This window comes from Marmota monax, unplaced genomic scaffold (genome assembly GCF_021218885.2).
Source record: "Marmota monax isolate L192 unplaced genomic scaffold, Marmota_monax_Labrador192_F-V1.1 WCK01_AAM20220418_F8-fsc00048, whole genome shotgun sequence".
In the NCBI taxonomy this organism is placed as follows: domain Eukaryota; kingdom Metazoa; phylum Chordata; class Mammalia; order Rodentia; family Sciuridae; genus Marmota; species Marmota monax.
This window is the reverse complement of record NW_026694895.1, coordinates 1,061,994-1,084,918: the sequence shown is the minus strand read 5'-3', so window position 1 is coordinate 1,084,918 and position 22,925 is coordinate 1,061,994. Positions and strand designations below refer to the sequence as shown.

Sequence of the window (22,925 nt, the reverse complement as noted above, 5' to 3'; positions counted from 1 at the left end):
AGGAAAACACATCCTTGGAAGGTGAAACATGAAAAATAATATACCTGTATGTCTTTCACCATTTCTCTTCACTGGCTGACTGCACCCAAATGGCTATTGTCGATATAGCCAAAAAAGCCAACTTGTGTTTTCTCTGACTTCTCAATGACTCAGCTTACTTTCTTGGGCCTAATGTTTCCCCAGCAGTTTTTGTGCCTTCTATACATGTATTTTAAGTTTTCAGGTTTTTTGTAGGCTTTCAGGTTTGGTTTTTTGTTTGTTTGTTTGTTTTGTTTTGTTTTGTTTTGATCAATCATAAGTCTTAGTATGCTTTGGAAATCATCTTACCTCTTGGTTCCCACTTTTGGATTCTGGGGTATGTCTAAAGTGTTCAGTATTGAATCATGCTTCACAGCCAACCCTAAGTCTGCTATGGCACAAGTCTCACTTTTTTTCACTAAGATATTCTTTGATTTTATATCTCGATGCGCAATAGCAGGTTTACCTAGGAAGCATAAGAAAAGCATATTCATTTTTTTCTTTACTGAAAACTGAGTCCCTCCAAGAAGAATTATTTTGAAGACTTAACTCAAATATTGCCTCCTCAGATAGGTCTTCCTTGGCCACCCATTCTGCACTCCAAGTTCTTCTTCATCAGAGCACCCCATTTTGCTTCCTTCCTAGATCTTAGTACCTGAATTATCCTGTCTGTTTATGTGTATGCTTAGCGTCTGTCTCTCTCAGACAGTTCTCACCTGAACTGTGAGCTGAATGAGGGCAGTGGCTTTGTCATGTTCATCACCAGGCTTCATTACTTAGAACACTAAGTGACATTGTAGGCACTAATATTTTTTGAAAAAATTGGGGAAGAATTACTATTACTGTGTGAACATAAGAACATGGAAAATATTTTCTTAAAAAACAAATTTAAGCTTTATTCTATACCAACTGTTCCCAAAGGTAACCCAAAGATCCCTGGAGGTACTTGAGACTCTTTTCTAACTACATATCTCTTCACTCTGACAAAATAACACATGAGGACAGACTTTAACAAAGAACAGCTATAAAAATCTAGACATTGAGGAGATTTGCAAATATGTAAAACCATTATTTTCACTAGTTTTTTGCATTAGAAAAAATGATGTAACATTTAAAAACTGTTATTTATGTCAACATTTAATTGATTAATAACTGCTACTTTGAGCAAATAAATGTTTGAATTTCTCATTTTTAATTTTTATTATGATAATATTAATACATATAACTTAAATACAAAAAATTTGGGGGTTTTCAATAATTTTAAGAGCATGAAGAGATCATGAGTCCAAATTTGAGAACATTGCCTGTTTAGATGAATGACTTTCTAAACTAAATACTAAAATACAACATACAACTTAGCTGTCTATCCTCATATTCAAGGACAGAAAAAAATTTGAAAGGAAATACATACCTTGTGTACCAACAATCTCCATATGAAGGTGGGCCAGACCACTAGCTATTGAAAGGGCCAGCTTGATCATTCCAGCCACTGTTACTATGTTTCTATTCAAATAGTCATATAAGGAGCCCTGTTCATGATACTCAGATACAAGCCAAAGTTGAGTCCACGTTCCATTATCTAACAAGAAGACACAATTTGTTGCTGTAAATATATATCAAGAAAGAAGACAAAACCCTCTACCAAATGTCAGTATTTAAAATTGTTAACAAAGCAAAGCTAATTCCTTTCAGTAGGGCTGCTCGTAGTCCAAGTTACTAAAGTTTCTCAATAAATTACTGAAGATGCTGATATCAGACCCACCATAGAAACAGGAAGTTGTGACACAGTGAATCTAACAACTGAACAACTCCTTTATTATTCCCTCTGATCAAAACCTGCAGGCAACAATAACCACATCACAGCAGAGACCATTGAGAGGAACATTTAGGCTCTGTGTTGTGTTTATAAGTTACTCAGAGCTTTTAAGAAATATTGTAACAATAAAGATCAGAATTACAACAAATTTACACAAAGTATTACTGCTATCATAAAAGCTCTAACATTTTAAGACTGTCCATGTTATTTACCTTTCAAAATATGAAGTTGATGGCTTTCCCCAAAAGCCTATGTAAATGCAATTTCAAGGCATTTTAAAATAATTGACTTCATTTAAGCAAAAGCTAGTACTGGTTATTTTAAAAAGACTTATAGCATATGAGAAACTAACCTAACGTTTCCTTAAGTATTAGAGTTCCTTGAATTAGCTTTACTTTTTAAATAGTGTCTGTAATAACTTAGGCAATCCTGACCAGTTCTGACACTCAGGAATCTATAATGAACACTTGCTAAGAACCTCTCTTGCTTGGTGCTTTACATACAGAAGCTGCTTTTTTTCCCAAAATATTTCATTTTCAAGCCCAGATAGTAATAAATTTCCTAAGAACACAAAAATTCAATGTTACATGATAAAGCTCACTAATGAACTGGCCACATACAAAATCACCCTTACTCACACTCTCCTTCTTACCTCAATGACTTTGCCAGACACTTGACTAAAAAGTGAATGAAACTGTAAAATGTAGCAAAGCTAAAGGAATTTATAAAGATTAAAGTGATATTAGGTATTGGGTACAAAGTGATTAACAAGAAAGGTATGACAGACCAGATAAATAAGAAAATAAGGATGATCTCTCTTGTGCATATTATTTCATAATCCAGTAAACATCATGATTAAAATTCAAAATGAACCATATAACTACAGTCACTACTGAACGGATACCACTCTAATTCATCTAACCAACAGTTCAACTCAAGTGAGAGAAAAGTGTTCTTAATAGATGAACAAGAAATGTTTCATTTTAAAAAACCTGGATATAATTTCAAAGTATATGTAGTTAAGAACTTGAAAAGAACTTTTTTTTAATCTCATCTTGGCTTTTCTGTCTCTCCCTAGCAAATCAGAAGACAAATCATCTGCAAACTAATTTTAGCCAAAATACACAATAAATGCTAAGCCTCTCTTTTGATATGTAATTAAAAGAATACTTTCATGATCAGGTTTATATTAGGTCAAAATAATCATAGGTTTTTAATGTTCACAGGCAATGGTGGATGCCTGACATCCAGAGATAATTTGTTTTAACCCTTTTTTTATGTGATTATAACTGTGAGTCAAAAGCCTTCATGAGTACTACTCATTAGAGTTATAACTTAAACATGAACTGAATCAAGTTTTGCTCAGTTGTGTTTCCCATTTTCCCTTGTTGAATAGTTAAATGAGTCAGAGCTTTGCAGAAAGAAGAAAGACAGGCTAGGTAATCCATAAACTTTATACCCTGCCACTGATTAATCACACATATATGCAATATTTTAAAGTACTGTTTTTAAATATTAGAAAACTGATGCTATATTTTGTTCGGGTGAATTCAAAAAATAAAAACTGTCATTTGTAAATGTTAAACTTCAAGATATAAATCATGCTCAATATAGTACTACCAGATTTCACTAAACGTGTCTTGCTTGCCTCCATTCTAACACAAACCTACAGGTACTGTTCACTGAAAACTTGAGTCCTGAAGACAAAGTCTTTTATACAGAAGAATACAGTCCTAGCAAAGGTAAATATTCAGCTAGCATTCACTGGTATGTCTAGACCTGTTATTGAAATATTTCCATCCTGGTTGATAAATAACTGTTATTCATAACTCCTAAAGATATTCCTTTGCTCTATATACCTAAATGCTCACACCTTCTGAGATACCTCCATAAGCTAGCAAACACAAAAGAAATGAAACTTAGCAAGGCAGGGATCCCCAGGACTGGGCTCCAGTTGAGGTTTCTGCTGTGGATGGTTAGTTCCTCCCCAACATCAGACAACAAATATTTGCAACATTGACCTGGCTATTGCAGCATCACGATTGCATATCACTCCTTTGTCCTACTATATTGTATGGTTATATACATTTATTTATAAAAAAGAAGAAAGATTTATTTTCCTAAATAAATAAACCAGACTTTCACCTATATTTCATTTAAACAGAAAGATTATTTATTCCCACCTGATAGTAGATTTAATATTTTTACTTGCTAAACCCAATTAGATTGAAAATACCTTTGTTGTCTGCAGCAATAAAACCAAGGATGTTTTCGTGCCGTAGCATAACTGTCTGATAAATTTCCGCCTCACGAAACCAAGATCTTTCATCTCTGGAGGAGAATATTTTCACAGCCACATCTTCCCCACACCATCGTCCATGCCACACCTCTCCAAATCTTCCTTTTCCTACTATTTCCTGAAGTACAATGGTCCTTGCTATTGTTCTTTGAACCAAAAGAGGCAAACCTAACCAAAAAAAAAAAAAAAAAAGGTGGAATCCATCATTAAAAACAAATATCAAAAAAGAACTGCCTGGTGACCACCATTTTCACACAAAAAGCAAATATTTCAGCACTTTAATAATTTTACAAATTTTGAAGAAATAAGCACCATTATATCAAACTTGTCAAGGCAAGCTCAAAAATGTACTCTAAATTATACATATGAATCTCTCTTCCATTTACAAATATAGTTTTGAACATAGCTTGATGCTGCAAATAATATGATTTCCAAGAATTGCTGCAAATCTCCCTGAATTGTCCATCAAAGCCAGTCAGGTTACTTATTACCCAAAGGGAAAAAAATATTTTGTTACATCTAAAATAAAATACATGATTCCTGGCACAACTGGGCAAACAAAATAATTCTTTATGAATTTTTTCAAACCAAACTAAAATTAGTAAATAAATTGAGATAGTCAAGTGAGATAATGATGTTACACTAAAAATATATTTTCTATGGAATACAAAATTTTCAAGAAAATATATTCTGACTGTGTGTATCATAGTTATATTCTTTGAACCAATAACTCCACCTCTACAATTTTATCTTAGAGTTTAATTCAACATGCATTAAAATGTTGAATACATTTTATTATTTCTAGGAAACAATAAGGAAAAATATCAGGTAATAGAAAAAAAATTGTGAAATATAATGCAGGCAGTATAAGCACAGATCAGAAAGACCTGGATTCAAACTTTAACTGCAATACCTGGCTACCATGGGCTGGGCAAGTTATTGAGCCTCTGGGAACTTCAGCTTCTTTCTCTAAAAAAATGGCACATAACAATATTATCTATTTGATGGGGCTAATATAAGAATTTTTAAGAATGTTAAGACCTAGAACAGTATTTGGCATATTACATGCTCAATAATGGCTAGCCATTATTATATTCATCTTAGCATGGATTTCTTAGAACCCATAATACTGATGCTGCTTATTAAGAGGTATTCCTAATGATATGGGAAGCTACTTTTGCTACACTGTTAAATGAAAACAACATATTAAATTGTGTCCATATAAATGCATGTATCTAGCTTTTAAAAAATATGCATGGAAGGGCGACTGAAAAGGAAATATGCTAGATGCTAAGATTGTTGTTTATATTTGATGGAATCAGATTGAATTGTGATAGTCTTCTTTCTTATTTTTTACATTTTAATAATTTCTACAATGGATATTTATTACTTTTATAATCATGGGAGAGATAGTTTAAAAGGCTAGAAGATGAATGCCGTCTGGAGAGTCAGTTTAGTCATTATCACTTTCCTTGGATCTCTGAGGTACAAGAACCGTGCAGCTCCTGGGGGACTTCAGCCCCTGCTCCAAAAATTAACCTCTCTGTATTCAGATGTTCTCATCTTCATGAGAACCACTCACTGTGGGGATAACTAGGCACAAAACAAGAAATTCACTGTCATGAGTCTCAACAATTAGTCACAAAGCCCCAAAGTCAGAAAGTTGTTTTGAAATTATCTGGTTCAAACTTATTATTTGGAGATGAGAAAACAAGGGCCCAACCGTAATCACACAGCTGCCCAGGACTCAGTTGCTGAGGGGGCAGACCTGGAACTAAACACTGGTCTCCGCCCATGCTGCTGTCTTGTCATCCAGTGGACACGGCTGGCTGCAGTCCTTCTCCTTGGAAAGACATCTAGCAGCAAATGCTAAGGGCTGGTTTTGTAGGTTGCAGTCAGTTTTACTATTTGAACACCCACTAAAAGTGAAAGTAACAATTATGAGAGAAATCCTAACCTCAATATCTGCTTCCCCTCACTGTCACACACAGAATCACCACTAACACCACAATAACAAATGGATGGGGAATTTGATAAGCCAGTGCTTTCATATTGTGATTGATAAAACACATGATTCGTGGTGCAGACCAGAGACAAAGACAACATAATATAAGGTGTTCAGCAGGGCAATGAGTTTGAGATAGTAAAAACTATAGTTGACTCCCTATCTTTCAAAACAGCTACTAAAATGTATCTTAGCAGTTCTCTTATTATGCACCTAGAAATATCCCTTGAAGAACCTAGGCTCTCACTGTAAATTCATTTTAATCTTCTTAGGAGAGACTGTAGAAGCTGATGCCTGCCTATGTCACCATCCTTCAGAATTGTTACACCAAAAGAGAAGAAGCAACCTACCTAGTTTCTTAGAATCCACCTGAGACATAATCTACTCTCAAAGATGATTCAATAAAACATCACTACATTTTTCTGTCTTGAAGATATTATATACCTCTTCAAAATTTGTCTATCAGGTCAGAGACAAGATGCACAAATTTTTGTTTCTTAACAGCTGACGAAGCTGCCTTGCATTTAAAATCACTGATCAATTAAGAAAAGCAGAGATGAAGCAGAACTGCCGAATCTCCCTATGAAGCAGGGGCCTCTAATGGCAGAAGTTTTGCAGTGAGTAGACCCAGTCTCTGATTATCAAAGGCAGAGACACTATCAACTACTTTTAGCCAGTGGTCACTGCCAAACATATGCAACTGGCTTTGGTTAAAAAATTTTTTTAAAAAATGCCTAAAACTTCTTCAATTGGCTTTTAAAGAAATCATCTGTGCTTGGGTATATTCACTTCCTTTATTTGCACAAGATATCTTAAAGTATCTAAAAGGAGAAAGTCCGGAAGTCAATAAATAGAGATCTAGATTTAAAGACACCACAAAAAAAATGATTTTTTTTTTAAATTTTATGCCCTGGCTCATGACTACTTTCTTAAACTAGATATCCAATCTCCAGTTTTTAATTATATATTATTTTTATTTGAAAGAAAATATTTCAGTCATGGTTAAAGAGTAGCTCCAAAACGAAATTTCTACCCAACATCTTCAGATAAACTGAAATGTTTGAGTGCAGATTAAATAGATGACTATCTAATCATTTGTATTTTACTAAGAAATTGCTAAAGTTTTGAGACATTGGGCACAAATCAGACTGCTCTGCTTAAAATATTGCCAGTTTCATAAAACTGAACATAGTGGGCCTCAAAATAAATGTAATATTGACAGAAGGAAAGAATATAGAATTCTAACGAGTGTTCCTTTTAAAGAAAGAATGTCAGCCTTTCTATCCAATAATTTCATTCGGATTCCAGCTTAATAAACTTTCCATTTTCAAGATTTTCTTTCAAAATTTCCTCCCTTGAAAACATGCTACTTAATTTGTACAGTGATAATGTAAACATTTAGACCTTGGTCAGGTGTGGGCAGGTAATCTTATTCCCAGAATCAGTAAAAATATCCTTGCTCTCTGGATGCCATAATCATGCTTTTTTTTTTCCGATAAATCTAAGGCACCTCTGTGCTAAATATGGATGCTCACATGGATGTTGTCACCTGCTTCCATTAATTATACCTGCCTAGATGCTCCAAAAGGCCATTGGCAGTGAGTTCCTTAAAATCTGCTGGGGTAGTAATCTTAATGATCCTCCCAAAGTTAGAAGGGATGTAGAGGCTTCCGGTCATCTGGCTCTTCTGGGTTCACCCTTGCTCATATTTCTGTAAGATGAATACTGACAGGATTTCTTAAACTAAACGTGAAAGGTGGAAAAGCCCTATGATTTTAGGGAGTTTGTTACTATGGGGAAAATCTGCTACATCACCCTCAAATGCTTTGTGCAATGAGAAAGACTCATTTACACGATAAGACCATCTAGCACTTTAAATTGTTTCACCAGGGGTTCTGGAGTCCATTTAAGAGGAAAAGAGTTGTCATATAACCTGAAGCATCAAAAGCCAGCACAGGAATCCTGTGTCGCTCCCTTTAATCTCCCATTACTATGCTTTCAGAACATACTGCTGATTTAACTCCAGGTGAGCTCCCTGTTAACTTCACACACACGTTCCAGGGGGTGCCTACAGATTCTGAAGACCTTCCTATCCATAAGCAGAAGTCTCAAAGAACACTACTGTGCATAACTAACTTCTTTTTCCCAGGACTCCTTTGCCTTAAATATGATAACCATAACTCTCCTGTGTCCATAAGACAGTACCAGGAAAGCAGTAGTGATTATTATTCACCATATGGGAAGAGGGTAGAAAAGAGAGAAGAGAGATTGATTTCTTGCTTTAGAAATGAATTCTGAAAGAACGTGAAAATGAGAATCTGAACACATAAAGCACAAAAGGCAATTGGGAAGGCTTTGGGGCCAGGACAGATTTTTTTCTTCATTTAATGCCAAAAGCTCTTTTATACCAGAGCTCATCATGTACCTCATCAAGCATTTTAGATGATGGAATTCATATTTGGGCATTTTTTTGTTTAAAAATCTTTTATTTCTAAATAAGAGTTTTCTTATAAAATATGGACAATGGACACATACCAGAGCCAGATCCAGAAGCAGTCACATCATAAATCAGATCTTTAAGGGTTTTTCCAGCATTTACCAGATTGCACTCAGAGAGTGGCTCCTCCACGTTCTGTCTCTTTGTCTTTCTGTACGTGCACGGTCGCCCTTGGCATGCCCATACTGTCAGCATGGCAGCTATGGACAGGAGGCAAATGGGTATAGTAATAACAATGGTCAGCTCCATGGGTCCAAGTCTTGGGGCATTTGGTGATGCTGCAGTTAAAAAAATAATAATAATAATAAAAGAGAGAGAGAGAATACCACAATGAGGCAACCCATTTTAAATACTTTAGAATCTGAAAAGGCAAACACCAAAATTTCATACATAGGCTATGCAGCTACACAGTATGCACTTATGTTTGTTATCAAAGATTTTTTGATACAAGCAAAGACCTGGAAAGGGAGTTAAGATTAGGTTGCTGCAGGGAATAGTTGTCAGTAATGCTGGGAGGCAGAATTGGGACCAGGGAAAACCATTAGCATTTAAGTTTAAAACTTCAAAGCCTTTGACACCTTTATGTTTATCATTCCCTCCCTATTATTCAGCAGCCCATTCTTAGAGCACATTCATTTATTCATGCATGCCACAAATAATAAGCCAGCTCTTGCAAATGTGTTGCCACTATTCCAGGTGCTGCAGATACAATGGTGAGTAAAGAGCCAAATCTCTGCTCTCCTGTGCATATGTTCTTCTCATACACACAACTAAGCACAGAGAGATGTAACACAAAGGTAAGAAGGGATAAGTGCAATGAAGATGAATAAGAAGGGAAGAGACAAAGATGTCAAGATGCCATTTTAGACTGAGTAGTCATAGAAGGCTTCTCTGGGGAGGTGAACGAAACAATGCAGCAGCGACCAAAGGGGTTGCAGAGACCCAGAAGCTAGAGTAATGGGCCTGAGATGGAGAGCCTTTGTGCTGTGTTCAGGAATAATATGTGCCTAGAGTACAGTAAATGAGAGAAAGAAAGAAAGGGATCAGGGAGGTAAGACAGGGAAACTTCATGTGGGGCCTTATATGCTAAAAGAAGGGCTGTGAATTCTATTTTAAGCAGAAGCTATTGCAGGGTTTTGAGCAATAATAGATATGATCCAACTTTCACCCTGAGTAGTTACTATTTGAATGAACAACAGAAAACCAGTAAGGTAGGCACTGGTGTCTTGGGTGAGAATCCTTCCTGAAATAGCATCTTCTTCCTATTCCTCCACTCACTCTCTAGACCTACTTTACTTTGTGGCTCAGGTCACCACCTGGTGAGCTGCATACTTGTTTATTTATTATCTGATTTTCTGTAAACAATATAAGCTTTGTGAAAGGAAGAAGTTTGCCTGCATTGTTCCACCACATGCCCAGTGTTTACAACAGGACTTGACATAGTAGATGATCAAGAAATTTTTCTTAAAGGACAGAATGGTTCCTTATAAGGAAGGGATGAAACTTTGTTTTAGAAAAATGAATGTGAGGGCTGGGGTTGTAGATCAGTGGTAGAACACTTGCTTAGCATGTGTGAAGTACCCAGTTCGATCCTCAGAACCACATAAAAATAAATACATAAAGTTATTATGTCCATCTACAACTAAAAATATTTTTGAAAAATGAATGTGATCATTGAAACCAAATAACATAAGGATATACTTAAATTTACAACGCTAATTTTAAAACATATAGCCAATTTTCTACTTAAACTTCATCTCGTACTGAAATCTTTTTTCAATTTAGAAAAAGATCCATGAAAAAATCTATGATGTCAGATATTTCCAGTGTTTTTCAAAAGTTATTTTGACACTTGAAACTGGCTCACTTTCATTTCCTTTTTATTCACTAAAGACAGACTCAGCATTAGTTTTTCTAACCCCACATACTACCATGAGAGGTATTGGTTTTTGTTTTTAATGAGCCATGAGATGTATTCAATAGAACATGGGATCAAATTGAGGATATTTAAGTTCTCAAACATCAGGAGGAGAATGCAGTCTCTGGGAGAGAAAAGCATGTCTAGATTGTGGGCTGCCTCCTTCTCCCTCCGAACTGCTCCCCACCTTCAGTTGACTCTCTATAGGCCAGAGAGGGTCAATCTCATGACCATATCTGGAAAGTAGCAGCATAACCCCTGTACCTTAGAATCTAAACAAATGACTGTGGTCATGGGCCTTGAGGATTACACAGTTTTTCAGACTTCCTTTTTTTCATTGACAAGGCTATACAGCTTATTGCGTTAAGTACTTGGAGTTTACTTACAATGTGTCCAAAAAATACATAAATATGGCCAGGCACAGTGGCACATTCTTGTAGTCCCAGGGGCTTGGGAGGCTGAGGCAGGAGGATCATGAGTTCAAAGCCAGCCTCAGCAACCTTGAGAAACTAAGCAACTCAGTGAGGCCCCATCTCTAAACAAAATTTAAAATAGGGCTGGGGATGTGGCTCAGTAGCCAAGTGCCCCTGAGTTCAATCCCCAGCACTCACCCCCCCCCAAAAAAAAACCTATAAATATGAAAATATATAATTCTAGGGGGGAAAGTTTTAAATTCCTCAAAAACATGTTCATAGACTTTTCATCATGATGCTAAAAATTGTTAGTGTATATATTATCAGTAAGTCAAAGATTTAAAACTGTGAGGTAAACTTTAGCAACATAATCCAGGTTCTTCTACTCAGTGAACTTGATTGCCACCTCTCCTCCTGGGGTTTCAGTGTTCCTCTGGAAGCATTAGAAGTTGGACAGATGCATAGGAGGAGAGTTGGCCTTGAGAGTTTTTTGGTAGGTGCTGAAAGTGTTCTCTCACGGCTTTGCAAATCATTAACCATGGTTCTTGCAACTTCTAAAGTTTGCTGTTTATTTTTATGTGGTGCTAAGGATAGAACCCAGTGCCTCAAACATGCTAGGCAAGTGCTCTGCCACTGAGCTACAACCCCAGCCATTAGCTTTATTTTAAAAACATCTATTGGGACATGTTTTTAAGAATGAAATTTCACTATTGTACACATTTAAATAGGTCAATTTTATTTTGATATGTGTAATTAGAAAATACCAATATAAATATTAGCCTGGAAAAGCTTATCGATTGTCTTCAATTTAGTAAAGTGCTATTAAGCAGAGCTAAGATCATCACTATAGCAACTAATAAAGAGGTAAAGATCAGCAATCCTCAGAATAGAATTATCTTCATGAAGGTTCACTGCTTTGGTGATGCCCACTGCTCTCAGGGATGTTTACAGATGGGCATTGTTTCTACTTTTGTGAACAAATTTACTGATCAGTTAGTCAGGGAGAAAAATAAAGATTAATCTGCTATAAAAAGGCTATTAACACTATCCAGAAAGAACCCCTCAAACACCTGGCAGTTTTAAAAGCAAACATTATAAAACTATGCTTTAAACCAAATGTTGATTGTAATCTCCAAAGAAGAGAAATGAAGAGAAAGTAGAGTCCACACCCAATGAATTATGGCAGAAGAGGACAATCATGCAGCAAGAAATACTTTTAATAATAGCTACCTTTCATGGATATATTAATTTTTCTAGCAGTTTCTACAATTTTGATCATGGAACTCTTTCTATTAGATCAGTTCTAATTTGGGAGATTTCCTGTGCCCACTGAGATGTGTTTTCCATGGAATAAGAGCACCATGAGAGAGTTTGAATTCTTGAAGCGAAGTATGGAGAGTGCTGCATTGCTAATTCAAGTTACTTCACTCCATAGTAAATGGGGAAATGAGGGAAAAAGCATCAACTTAGATATGTGAGAAATTAGCTCTCAAATATCTCCCCCAGAATATGTTGAACCAAGAAATCACAAGTAAAGGAAATATAGTCATCCCTTGGTATCCGCAGGGGGTTAAAAATCCAAGGATGCTCAAGTCCTTTATATACTATAGATAGTATTTGCATAAAAATAGTATTTGCATAAAACCTATGCACAACCTCCCATATACTTTAATTCCTCTCTAGATTACTTATAGTACCTAATACAGTGCAAATGCTCTGTAATAGTTGTGCTGCTTAGAGAATAGCAATAAGAAAGAATCTGGACATGTACAGTAAGGATGCAATTTTTTTTCCCTGAATATCTTCAATCTGTGGTTGATTAAATCTGTGTGTGTGGAACTCATGGACACAGAAGGCTGACAATTAGCAAAGTAGAAAACAGGAAGAAAGAAACAAGGAAGGAAGGAGGGAGGGAGAGTAAGAAGGAGGTAGGAAGGAAAAAATAAATTGATTGTTGTGGATTTTGCAACTTTCCCTAAAGCCGTGGGTGGAGGTGGTGGTGGGGAAAGCCCCTGGTAGTGGCTTCTGCCCACGTGAAGTTCAGAATTAGTTCAGTACATGGGCTGCTCCCAGGAGCTCATTCTCATTCCTCCTTGCCACTTCTTATTTCATGCTCCAGGGAGGCAAACTCATCCAGATGAAAGGAGAAAGATGAGATGATGTAGGCAGGATTCTCATACTTCCTCCCTGCTGACCTCTTATCCTTTTTTTATCAAAAATATGAAAAAGTACTGATGCCTAAGAGACTTAAATGACATTCAGCTTAATAAATTTACATTTCCTTAGCATATGTTATTATGAGGAGAAGGCTTAGAATTGAGTGGAAGTATTGCTTAATTAATTGCTTCAAATAATTAATACACTGGATTCTCACTGGCTTGAAAATCTCTTTAGTACAATATTCAATTTACAGACATGTTCCCCTATCATATTTGAATGACTTTCTACTGAGTAAAAACTGAGGCATCACAATAGAGCACTGTGTTGAAATCCCTCCTGAAAGTTTCTGTAGCAAGTAGTTACAGAAACTCACAGGGCCCAAAACACTCCTAAAACCCACTATACACTAATTTAGCTCTAAAACCACTCCTTCTCCTCCTTTTATTAAAGGTTTTTCCTAAGTGAAAATATTGATTTTGCTAGTTTCAGTTCATGAATGTGTAAATATCACATCTTCAACTATGAACATTCAGAGCTTCAACTAGTTGCCTTCTCACCCAATTCTACAGCTACAAATGGAACATTTATATTTTTTTTCCAGTTCATGGCTTTGGAGTATTCTCAGGTAATACATCAACCAAAAGACAATATTGCTAGAGATGCTTTCTGAAGGTTCTGTTCCTGTTCTGTCACCTGGAAAACACCACCATGATCAATTGAATGACATGATAATGTCTGTCCATCCACTTTCCTTATAAACCTTCTGTGATACAAGCCTGTGACACAGGAGCATTGTTTACTTCTCAGGCTTCTGAGGCAAAATAGTAAAAATAATATGTGCAACTGCAACTGAAGAATCTATTACCCCTAAGATAGTAAAAGGTGCCTCATTAACTCAAAAGGAATACTTTCTTTTGTCAAAGACAGAGTGACATGCTAAGCAATGAGAAATCATTAACATGTTACATGTTTGTAAAGAAGTTAGAAATTGTTCACAGAATAATTTAGATGTGAGGGGAGGGAGGCTATACTAGCATAGACTTTTTGGACTTCTCCCCTGTTATCAATATTTTAAGAACTTCACTGAACAAGGCTGGAGCTAAGTCACAAATGCTGGTTTTACCTGTCACCGTCCCATGCAATTTTGTGCTCACAGATTACAGGCAGATACCCCACCTACACTGGCCTGCCTCCCACTTGTCTAGCATACTTTTTTACAGTGACCATTGTAAGATTCCTCAGGTATAATCCAGTTATGAGTTGATTTGGGTAGATCCCTTCAAGGTTCTCCACTGTAGGTAACAGCAAAAGGTCTTCATTCTACACAAATTGAGAATAACCAGTCAAAAGTGGTGTGATCAACACTTACCTCATGTACTAAATAAGAGCAGAAGATTTTCTAACCTAGAGATACAACTAAACCATGACAGGAACAGAAATAAAATAACAATTATTTTGACATTTTAAATGAATCTGATGAACTATTGATGGGCCATTCCATTGTTCAGTGTTCAGTCTGTGAGTGATTATTTGCACACCGTCTTCATCTGGTCAGATTTACTAATGTTATAGCACACAGGGGGCATCGCATGTAAAAATATTTCCAGGACAGTTTTTACCCTGTGGTATGTTTTCCGGGAGTATGTGAAGAACATCTAAAGACTGCAAATCTTTTACCCATCAGCATCTGAACTTAAGAATAATGCTTTTTAAAAACATTTTAAGAAAATAAGAATATTGGATTGAAGAATATCATCATTGACTTAAAAGTATGAAGAACTTTCACTCAGAGCTGGGTACAGTGGCATACGCCTATCATCTCAATGACTTGGGAGGCTGACAAAGGAAGAGTACAAGTTCAAAGCCAGCCTCAGCAAAAATCGAGGCACTAAGAAACTCAGCCAGACTCTGTCTCTAAGTCAACAACAAAATATGGCTGAGCATGTGGCTCAGTGGCCAAGTACCCCTGAGTTCAATCCCCCAGTACAAAAAAAAAAAAAAAAAAAAAAAAAAAAAAAAACTTTTACTCAGGAGAAATTAGATTAATAAAATGTAGGAAGGAGAATTTAAATAGGTTCCACTATTAGTTTTCTTTACTTGCAAGGCAGTTAAATTGATCATCTTTTCATCTCTGCCATCGAAACACATATTCTCAAATGATACATGTTTGTAAAGAAATCAGAAGGTAATTATTCAAGGGATATTTTAGGTTCTTTCCTTAAATCAATGCTTTATATGGGAAAAATGAAAGTTCCTTGGAAGCCACACTCATATCTCACACCTTTCTCTTCCTAGCTCATGGCAGAGGGCCTTGTTCAGTGAAGGTACTTAAAATATTGATGACAAAGGAAAAGTCACACTTCCCTGTCCTAAAGTCTATACTAGTATAACAGCTAATATATTCACACAAAGCAGCTTGTTCGCTTGGAAAAGATTGATGTGGGATAATCACATTTTGACCTAGCTCAATGTCCTGCATATAATAATCACCCAAAAAAAATATAATGGCACTTACATGACTGAGAGAGTACAGCCTTACATAATGCATAATCCTCAATTTAAATTTTGTTATAAATTTCACTTTCAATTTCCAATTACATCGTTATGAACAAAATCTCCTAACCTAAATCAGTGTACTTGTTTCTGAAGACAAGAAATGCTTCCTGTATTAAACTTTTAAAGCACAAGTTCCGACTTCTTTGTTTGCTTATACTTCAGAGAATTTTCCAAAATATAAAATCATAGCACCTTTCACTTTACAGGGAAAGAAAAGCCTGTCTGGCACACCTGTCAGGTGTGCACTGAATCCTCAGAGAGTGAGCTATAAATGGATTTGTTCATGTGATGGCAGAACAATTCCACAAGGGGTCCCATGAGCATTTCTCAGCGTGCACATGTCACCTTATCCTGACTACAGCAAAGAATTTATGTCTCAAATAGAAGCCATAAGAATGTTAAAAACAACAATTGATATTTTTTAAAGGAATGGAGATAACAGGACTTAAAATCCCAAAAGAATAACACTCACTTCCTGAGTCTGCATTTTTTAAAATTACTAATTTTTGATAAATTTGATTTTGTTTTGGCTGTTTGTCTTCTTCAGAAGCAAAACTGTGGTTTGGTTGAAACTGAAGGCTAATTTAGAAATACACCTAATCAATATACACTATCCACTAACATAAAATAATAAATAATTAATCTTCCTTACTCTTTTTACACAATGAAAGACAGAACAGGAAGGTGAGAATTATACTTAAGTTAACAAAGCACCCACATTTAAACATTGTGCTTATATTCTTTTTACTGAAACTAATTTTTTAAATTAGTTATAATATAATACTCTTACTTTATTATTTTTTCTTTTTTTGGTACTGGGGACTGAACCCAAGGGAGCTTTTTGACTGAGTTACATTGCCAGTCCCTTTTTATTTTTTATTTTGAGACAAGGTCTTGCTAAGTTCCTGAGGCTGGCCTTGATATTATAATCCTCCTGCTTCCGCCTCCCAAGTCATTAGGATTATAGACATGAATCACCACCTGGCAATATAATATTATTATTAAAATAATTGAAATCTAAAGGAAAAAATCAGAAATTATCACTATACTTACACTATCAAGTACTGAATTTTTAGGAGAAAAAATGGGAACAAAGATGCCTGTAACTTGAAAGTTTTTTTGAATAGTCTAATTCCCTATGAAGGATTGCAATTAGTGTAAGCATGAACTAAATAGCAATTCCTATCAAAATTAACCCTATAAATAACCAGCTTCTCTGCCCAGACTTCCTAACCTCATGCTGGAAAATTTCCATGAACAATTATAGAGTGTTCTTGATGCAATTTGACATCAGCTATTTCTATTTCTCGCGATCCTCCTGCCTCAGTCTCCTGAGCTGTTGGGATTACAGGTGTACACCTCTGCACCCAGCTTATAATCATATCTTTGATGTCACCTAGAATCACAAGAAATCCTTCATTATAAACTGAAGTGTAACTCAGCCATGAAAGAATAAGCTACAAAATGTTTCCTTCACATAGAAAAAAAATTGTTTTTAATGTTAAGGAGAAAAAAGGTATGGTATAAAATTATATCAAACAGAAAAACCCAACAATATTAAAATAGAGAATAAACTAAACTCTTGATAGTGGGAAGTCTACAATAGTGAACATAAGCTCCATACATACTGAGTGAACACAAAGAATAGGAAACTCTTGTGCCCCAAAAGGAAAAGTCAGTTACTATTCCTTTTTGGGCAACTGATACCACAAGGGACACTTCAGGGATGCCAAATATTTTGATTTTTCAAGACGAGTTAAGAATCAGGATTAGGAAGCTATTTTTAAAAAAATAAACAATATAAATTTGTTTCTCACACTTGTAAAAGCTAAGAAGTTCAAGGACAAGGCACAAATAAATTCCATGTTTGATGAGCTCCCACTTTCTAGTACATAGGTGGGAACTTCTTGCTGTGACCTGGTAGAAGGAGCTCCCTTAGGCCTCTATTATAAAGACACTAATCCCATTCATGAAAACTCCACCCTCATGACTAATCTCTTCTCCAAAGGCTCCAAATCCTAATACCATCACCTTAGGGATTAGGATTCCAATACGTGAATGAAGGAAAGGCACAACTATTCAACTATAGCAGCCTCTAAATGTTTTTAACATTATAAACACATTCATTTTTCTTTTCCAGAAACTGCATAGATCAAATAAAACTTGTCTTCAGGCCACACACATCCCCCAGGCAGGCAGAACTCTGGTTGAGTTGTTTTGCCATTTGTGTGTTAATTAGAATTGGATTTAACTGCTAGTAGCAGAAAAAGACAAGTAGGAATTTTCTATTTTCTCCCATTGACAAAGAATTGGAAGACGGGTAGTTCTATTAGCCAGGTGTCTCCATGAAGTTGTCAGTCAGACTCCTCTCAGCTCTCCTGTTGTCATCTCTATAGTGCAGCATCACCCTTGTGGTCCAAGTCAGAAGTCCAACCATTACATCCAGGCAACACGGAGGAGAATGGCACATCAACGTGCCAGTTCTGTTTTAATGGACTTTCTCAGAAGTTCTCCAAAACACTACCACTCGCCTTGTCAGCCAGAATTCAAGTCTCTTGGCCATACTTAGTTGCAAGAGCAGCTGAAATATTTCTATTAAGTGAACAGTTGTCAGACCAGTTAAAAATCTAGGATCTACTAAATAGTTGTTGAAGGCTGCCAGATGTCTTTTAAACAATTATTGATAGTCATTTTTAACCTTAACTTAATTTGGTTTTCATTAGGAAAAAAAATAATAATTCAAACAGCATTGGAATTTGCAAGGAAAGAGTTAAATAATGTCCTCTGCCAATTCTCTCCCATCCCAACTCCAAAGGTTAATAGAATATATAAATATAACTTTGAAATTTGATGTTTTATTCATTTGTTGTGAAATATAGTGAGTATACAGAAAAGTGCATATAACATCTAGGTAGAATAAAACAAGTAATTATAAACTGCAATTCACAACCTACGCATTCCCCACTCCTCTCTAAAATACCTCCACATGATCACAACCTTATCCCTTCCCCAAGGCAGCCATTATCCTGATTTGAGGAATAGTTATTTCCTTGTCTTTAAACAACAGTTTTATTATTATATTTGATCATCTTCTTATTAACTTTGGTTAATTTCAACTATGGTTCCCATACTCCCTATAGGATCTCAGCATCCTATATGGTTCCTATTCAAATTTTAGATACCTGCATATATGTTCATGAGTGAGCAGGACATAATTTTCCTTTTTTTCTACTTCCTTTGTTGGGCTTTGATATTAAGATTATGCATAAATGAATTATGGAATATTTTATACTTACACATGCTTTGGAAGAGTTTATGTAAAAATTATCTGTTCCTGGAAGTTTAGCGTAATTTTCTAGTAGCTCCTCTTGGGCTTTGAAATTTTCTTTAAGGGAATATGTTTTTACTGCCTGCTTTAAGATCCTGATTTAAGTTCTTTAATGTCCTAAGATTTTGGGGGGTCTGGGAATCATTTTCTAGGAAAATATCTATCAAGTACCAGGTCAGTGCTACTTTTAAATCTCCCTCTGAGATTATGGACTTCTATTTCTCCTTATTGTTTCATAACATTTTATTTATTTTTTAGGCTGTGTTCTTACATGCACATAAAATGAACTTTTTTGGTGCTGGGGAATGAACACGGGGACTCATGCACACTAAAAACACACTCCACCACTGAGCTACACACCCCCAGCCCTGATCATTTTCAGCTCTAGTAATTTTTTTGCATTAAAGTTTATTTTGTCTGCTCTTAATAGGAGTCACCCAATACTATTTTTTGTTTTTGTTTTTGTTTTTTTGAAGTATAAAGCATATCTTCTCTATCACAATAATTAAAATATTTCTTTAAAATTTCATCTTATATACATACTTTTAAACAACAGGTAATTGAATTAGTTCTTTTCCAATTTGATAATCTTTGCATAGTATATTTACATTAATGTATTTACACTTAATTATGAATGACATACGTTGGTTGCTTTCTTTTTGTCATATCTGGTATATGTGTCCTTTTCTCTTTTTGACTTCTGTTGGATTGATTCCATCATTCCATTCTTTTTTCTGTTGTAGATTACAGAGAACATTCTCACTTCCTATTATTTTATAGGTGTGGAGAAATGACCTCAGGCCATTTCAAAGAACATTTGAAATAATGCTTAATGATATCTTTACTTTCCTCCTAAAGTAGGCCCTATGAACATTTTAACTCCATTTGCCTCTCCTGACATATATAGTGTGTTATTTTTATATTCAATGATCACTTAGTATAATTTTTTAAAGAGCCACAGACTTTATTATTGATGGAGATTCTTTAGAATCAGCCACATGTTTTTCATTTTCTTTACTCTTCACTCCTCCTTAATGTCTCCTTAAGTTTTTATACTTGAAGGGCATCCTATGGAATTTCCTCTACTCTTGGATAACTATACTCCTTTATTTTCTGCATAATGTAATCCTATATTAATTAAAAATGTCTTTGCCTTACATATATGCTTTAAAGATAATTTGGCTGTATACAGAATTTTGTTATTTGCTTTTCAAACATGGAAGATACAATTCCACTGTTTCTCCTTTTATTTTTTGCTATTAAGAAGATGTCAGCCTACTGTAGCTCTTTTGAATTTGATTTACCTTTGTTCTCTGTAACTTTTAGAATCTCTCTTTGCTTTGGTGTTCTGTAGCTTTACAATGATGTGGCAAGTTTTGGATTTCTTTGTATTTGTCCTCTTGATTTTTGTTAAATTTCTGAGATTTCTGGACTGGCATACTTGATCAGTTCTGGGAAATTCTGAATTGTTATCTCTGCACATAAACATTTTTGCCCAATTTTTGTCTCCTCTTTCTGACTTCATAAGAGCAGATGATATAGCTCCTTACATTTTCCTGTTTGTTATCTTCTTCATGTTTTCCATTATGTCTTCTCTACATACTGCACATAAAATAATTTCATCTGACTTGTATTTCAGATCCCTGATTCTCTCTTCAATTGTTATTATACCAGTTGTTGTCAAATCCATTCCTTTGTTGTTGTTGTTTTAATTTGAAGGAGTTTTTTTTTCTGCTACTGTTCACATCTGCTAGTTCACTTTTTCATGGTTTCCTATTCTCCAAAAACTATTTTCAAGTTTGCCTTTTATTCCTTTAAACTTAAAAACATAGGTAGTCTGTAAATTTTGTCTGTTAACCATCATATATGAAACCATTTTTTCTGGTGTGTGGTCTTCTCTGCTGGCTCTGACTCAGCTGCCTTGCTGAGTGCGTGGTGAGTCTGCACCACAGATCATGTCCTTCAAAGTATGGTTGCTGTGTCTCTTTGAGGTCCAATCTTAAAGTATCTTCCACCAGAGAGAGTTTGTACTTTTTCTGACAGGCAATTATGGTCCCTTTAGTGACTCTAACTAAATTAAAGGAAGTATTTATCTGGAAAGTCCTGTACCACCCAAGCAGCAGAAAAAAAAAAAAAGAAAAAAAAAAAAACCTTAAAGTATGCATGATAGGTTCATTCACAGGTTCTCAAGAACAAATTATTCTACTTACTTATTTATTTGTAATAAGCCAAAAGCCCATATTGGTGGTAGAAGCAGAAGAGTTTATTTGTGGTCTAAATTTGCAATAAGAAACAAGACCTTTGACATCTCAACTAAATAGAGTTTCTAGTACACTAGCTAATTTGGGCAAATCAAATTGAGCTTGCCTTGAAACTTGAGCCCCCAAAGAACAAAACCCCAAACCTACATCAATAATAAAAACAGATCCACATGAGGAAAAAAGAATCAGAGGAAAACTATCAGAGAAGAAAAAAAAAAAAAGAATCAGAGAAAAACTATCATGCTGTAAACAATGAGGGTATCCACAACTGGCAAAAAGAAATCTGGAAGTCGGATGGTGACACTGAGATTGCTTCCAGATTTCTCACCATGTGATTCAGTGAATTCTTTTATTATTGAAGATGATACTATCTAATTTTTTGATGCTTTTAGTTGAAAACATCCTAACATGTCACTCTTTTTAACCTTTGCCAATCTAATAGTATGTCAGCATTTTAATTTCTATCTTCCCAGCTATTCCTGAGGTTGCACATCATTTCAAAACTTGACCACCTCGGATTTTATTTTCTACAAAACTTGTGTCCTTTGCTCATTTTTTCACTTAACACCCACCCATTCCCTCCTCTCCTCTGATCCTTCTCTCGTCAGTCTATCTTTTAAAATAGTTACCTTTCCCCAGTTATATATGCTATAAATATTTCTATCCAATATTTAATTTATCTCTTGGTTTTATTTATGTTCTCTTTTATCATCCATTATTATTTTCGTTTTCATGTAGTCAATTTTATCTCTTTTCCTTTTATAGCAGTGAGTTTCCTGTCTTATTTAAGAACAGCTTCCATACTATAAAATCATAAAAATCTTTTTTTCTAAATTTTCCTCTGACATTTAAATTGTTTTATATGTCACAATTAGATATTTAATCAAGCTGCAATTTATTTTTGTATATGGTATGACACTGTGGTACAACCCTGTGTTCTTCCAGATGGATAGATAATTATGCCAGTATCATTTCAAAAATAAACCATCCTAGAATTTACACTTTTGCCAAGTTACACTTTAGATGTCCATAGAAATCCTTTTGGTACACATGAAAATGCTAAATAAAATACAAATGAAAAAAAAAATGTTTTTCTATTTTATGATTAAGCGGGTGGAAAAAATAAATGAATTGCTCAGCAGCCACAACCACAGTGCCAATGCAAAGAGGTGCATGAGCATGGATGCCATTTGCCCTGGAGGTATGTGCCAGATCCTGGGGCCAAGTGCATGGTTGACAAAGTCAGGAGATAAAGGATGGTTCCTGAAACAGTGAAGGTCAGGACAGAGATTCTTATCAATTCAGGCAAATATAAATGGTGACTCCTTGAATACAAGACAAAACAAAAGGTGTTCCACAAAGAGACAAGGTGTACCCTCCTATGTCTCAACCTTGACTTTGGGTAGAGCAGAAAAACATTTGTCTCCAAGAGTTCTTCACCACAGTTATGTACCATACTGGCAAGCTTAGAGCCAGGATTCACTCTACATGTTGGCCCCAAAGACCAAATTCTAGAATTGAATGGATTGGAGTTGGTAGCACCCCCAGACACATTTGGCAAAAACTAACAAATATCTTCTCTGAATCAGCTAATTAAATACAGGCTCCAAAAGTTCCTTCAGATAAGGTTCTCAACAATACAAGCTCACAATGT

General features: G+C 35.4%; 1 protein-coding gene across 2 annotated transcripts in view; it reads right to left on the bottom strand.

Annotated features, from left to right (window-relative positions):
• Acvr1c (activin A receptor type 1C) overlaps window positions 1-22,925 on the bottom strand; it is a 72,593-nt gene that overhangs the window by 15,434 nt on the left and 34,234 nt on the right. Inside the window, exons 3-6 of one of the 2 annotated variants that reach the window (XM_046426922.2) lie at window positions 8,674-8,835; window positions 4,071-4,301; window positions 1,430-1,597; window positions 328-484 (exon numbers count right to left, since the gene is read on the bottom strand). In XM_046426922.2, coding sequence (XP_046282878.1) covers window positions 328-484; window positions 1,430-1,597; window positions 4,071-4,301; window positions 8,674-8,835 — 718 coding nt within the window. Of the gene's footprint in view, window positions 1-327; window positions 485-1,429; window positions 1,598-4,070; window positions 4,302-8,673; window positions 8,914-22,925 lie in introns of both variants that reach the window. The other variant, XM_046426921.2, reaches the window with a different exon arrangement.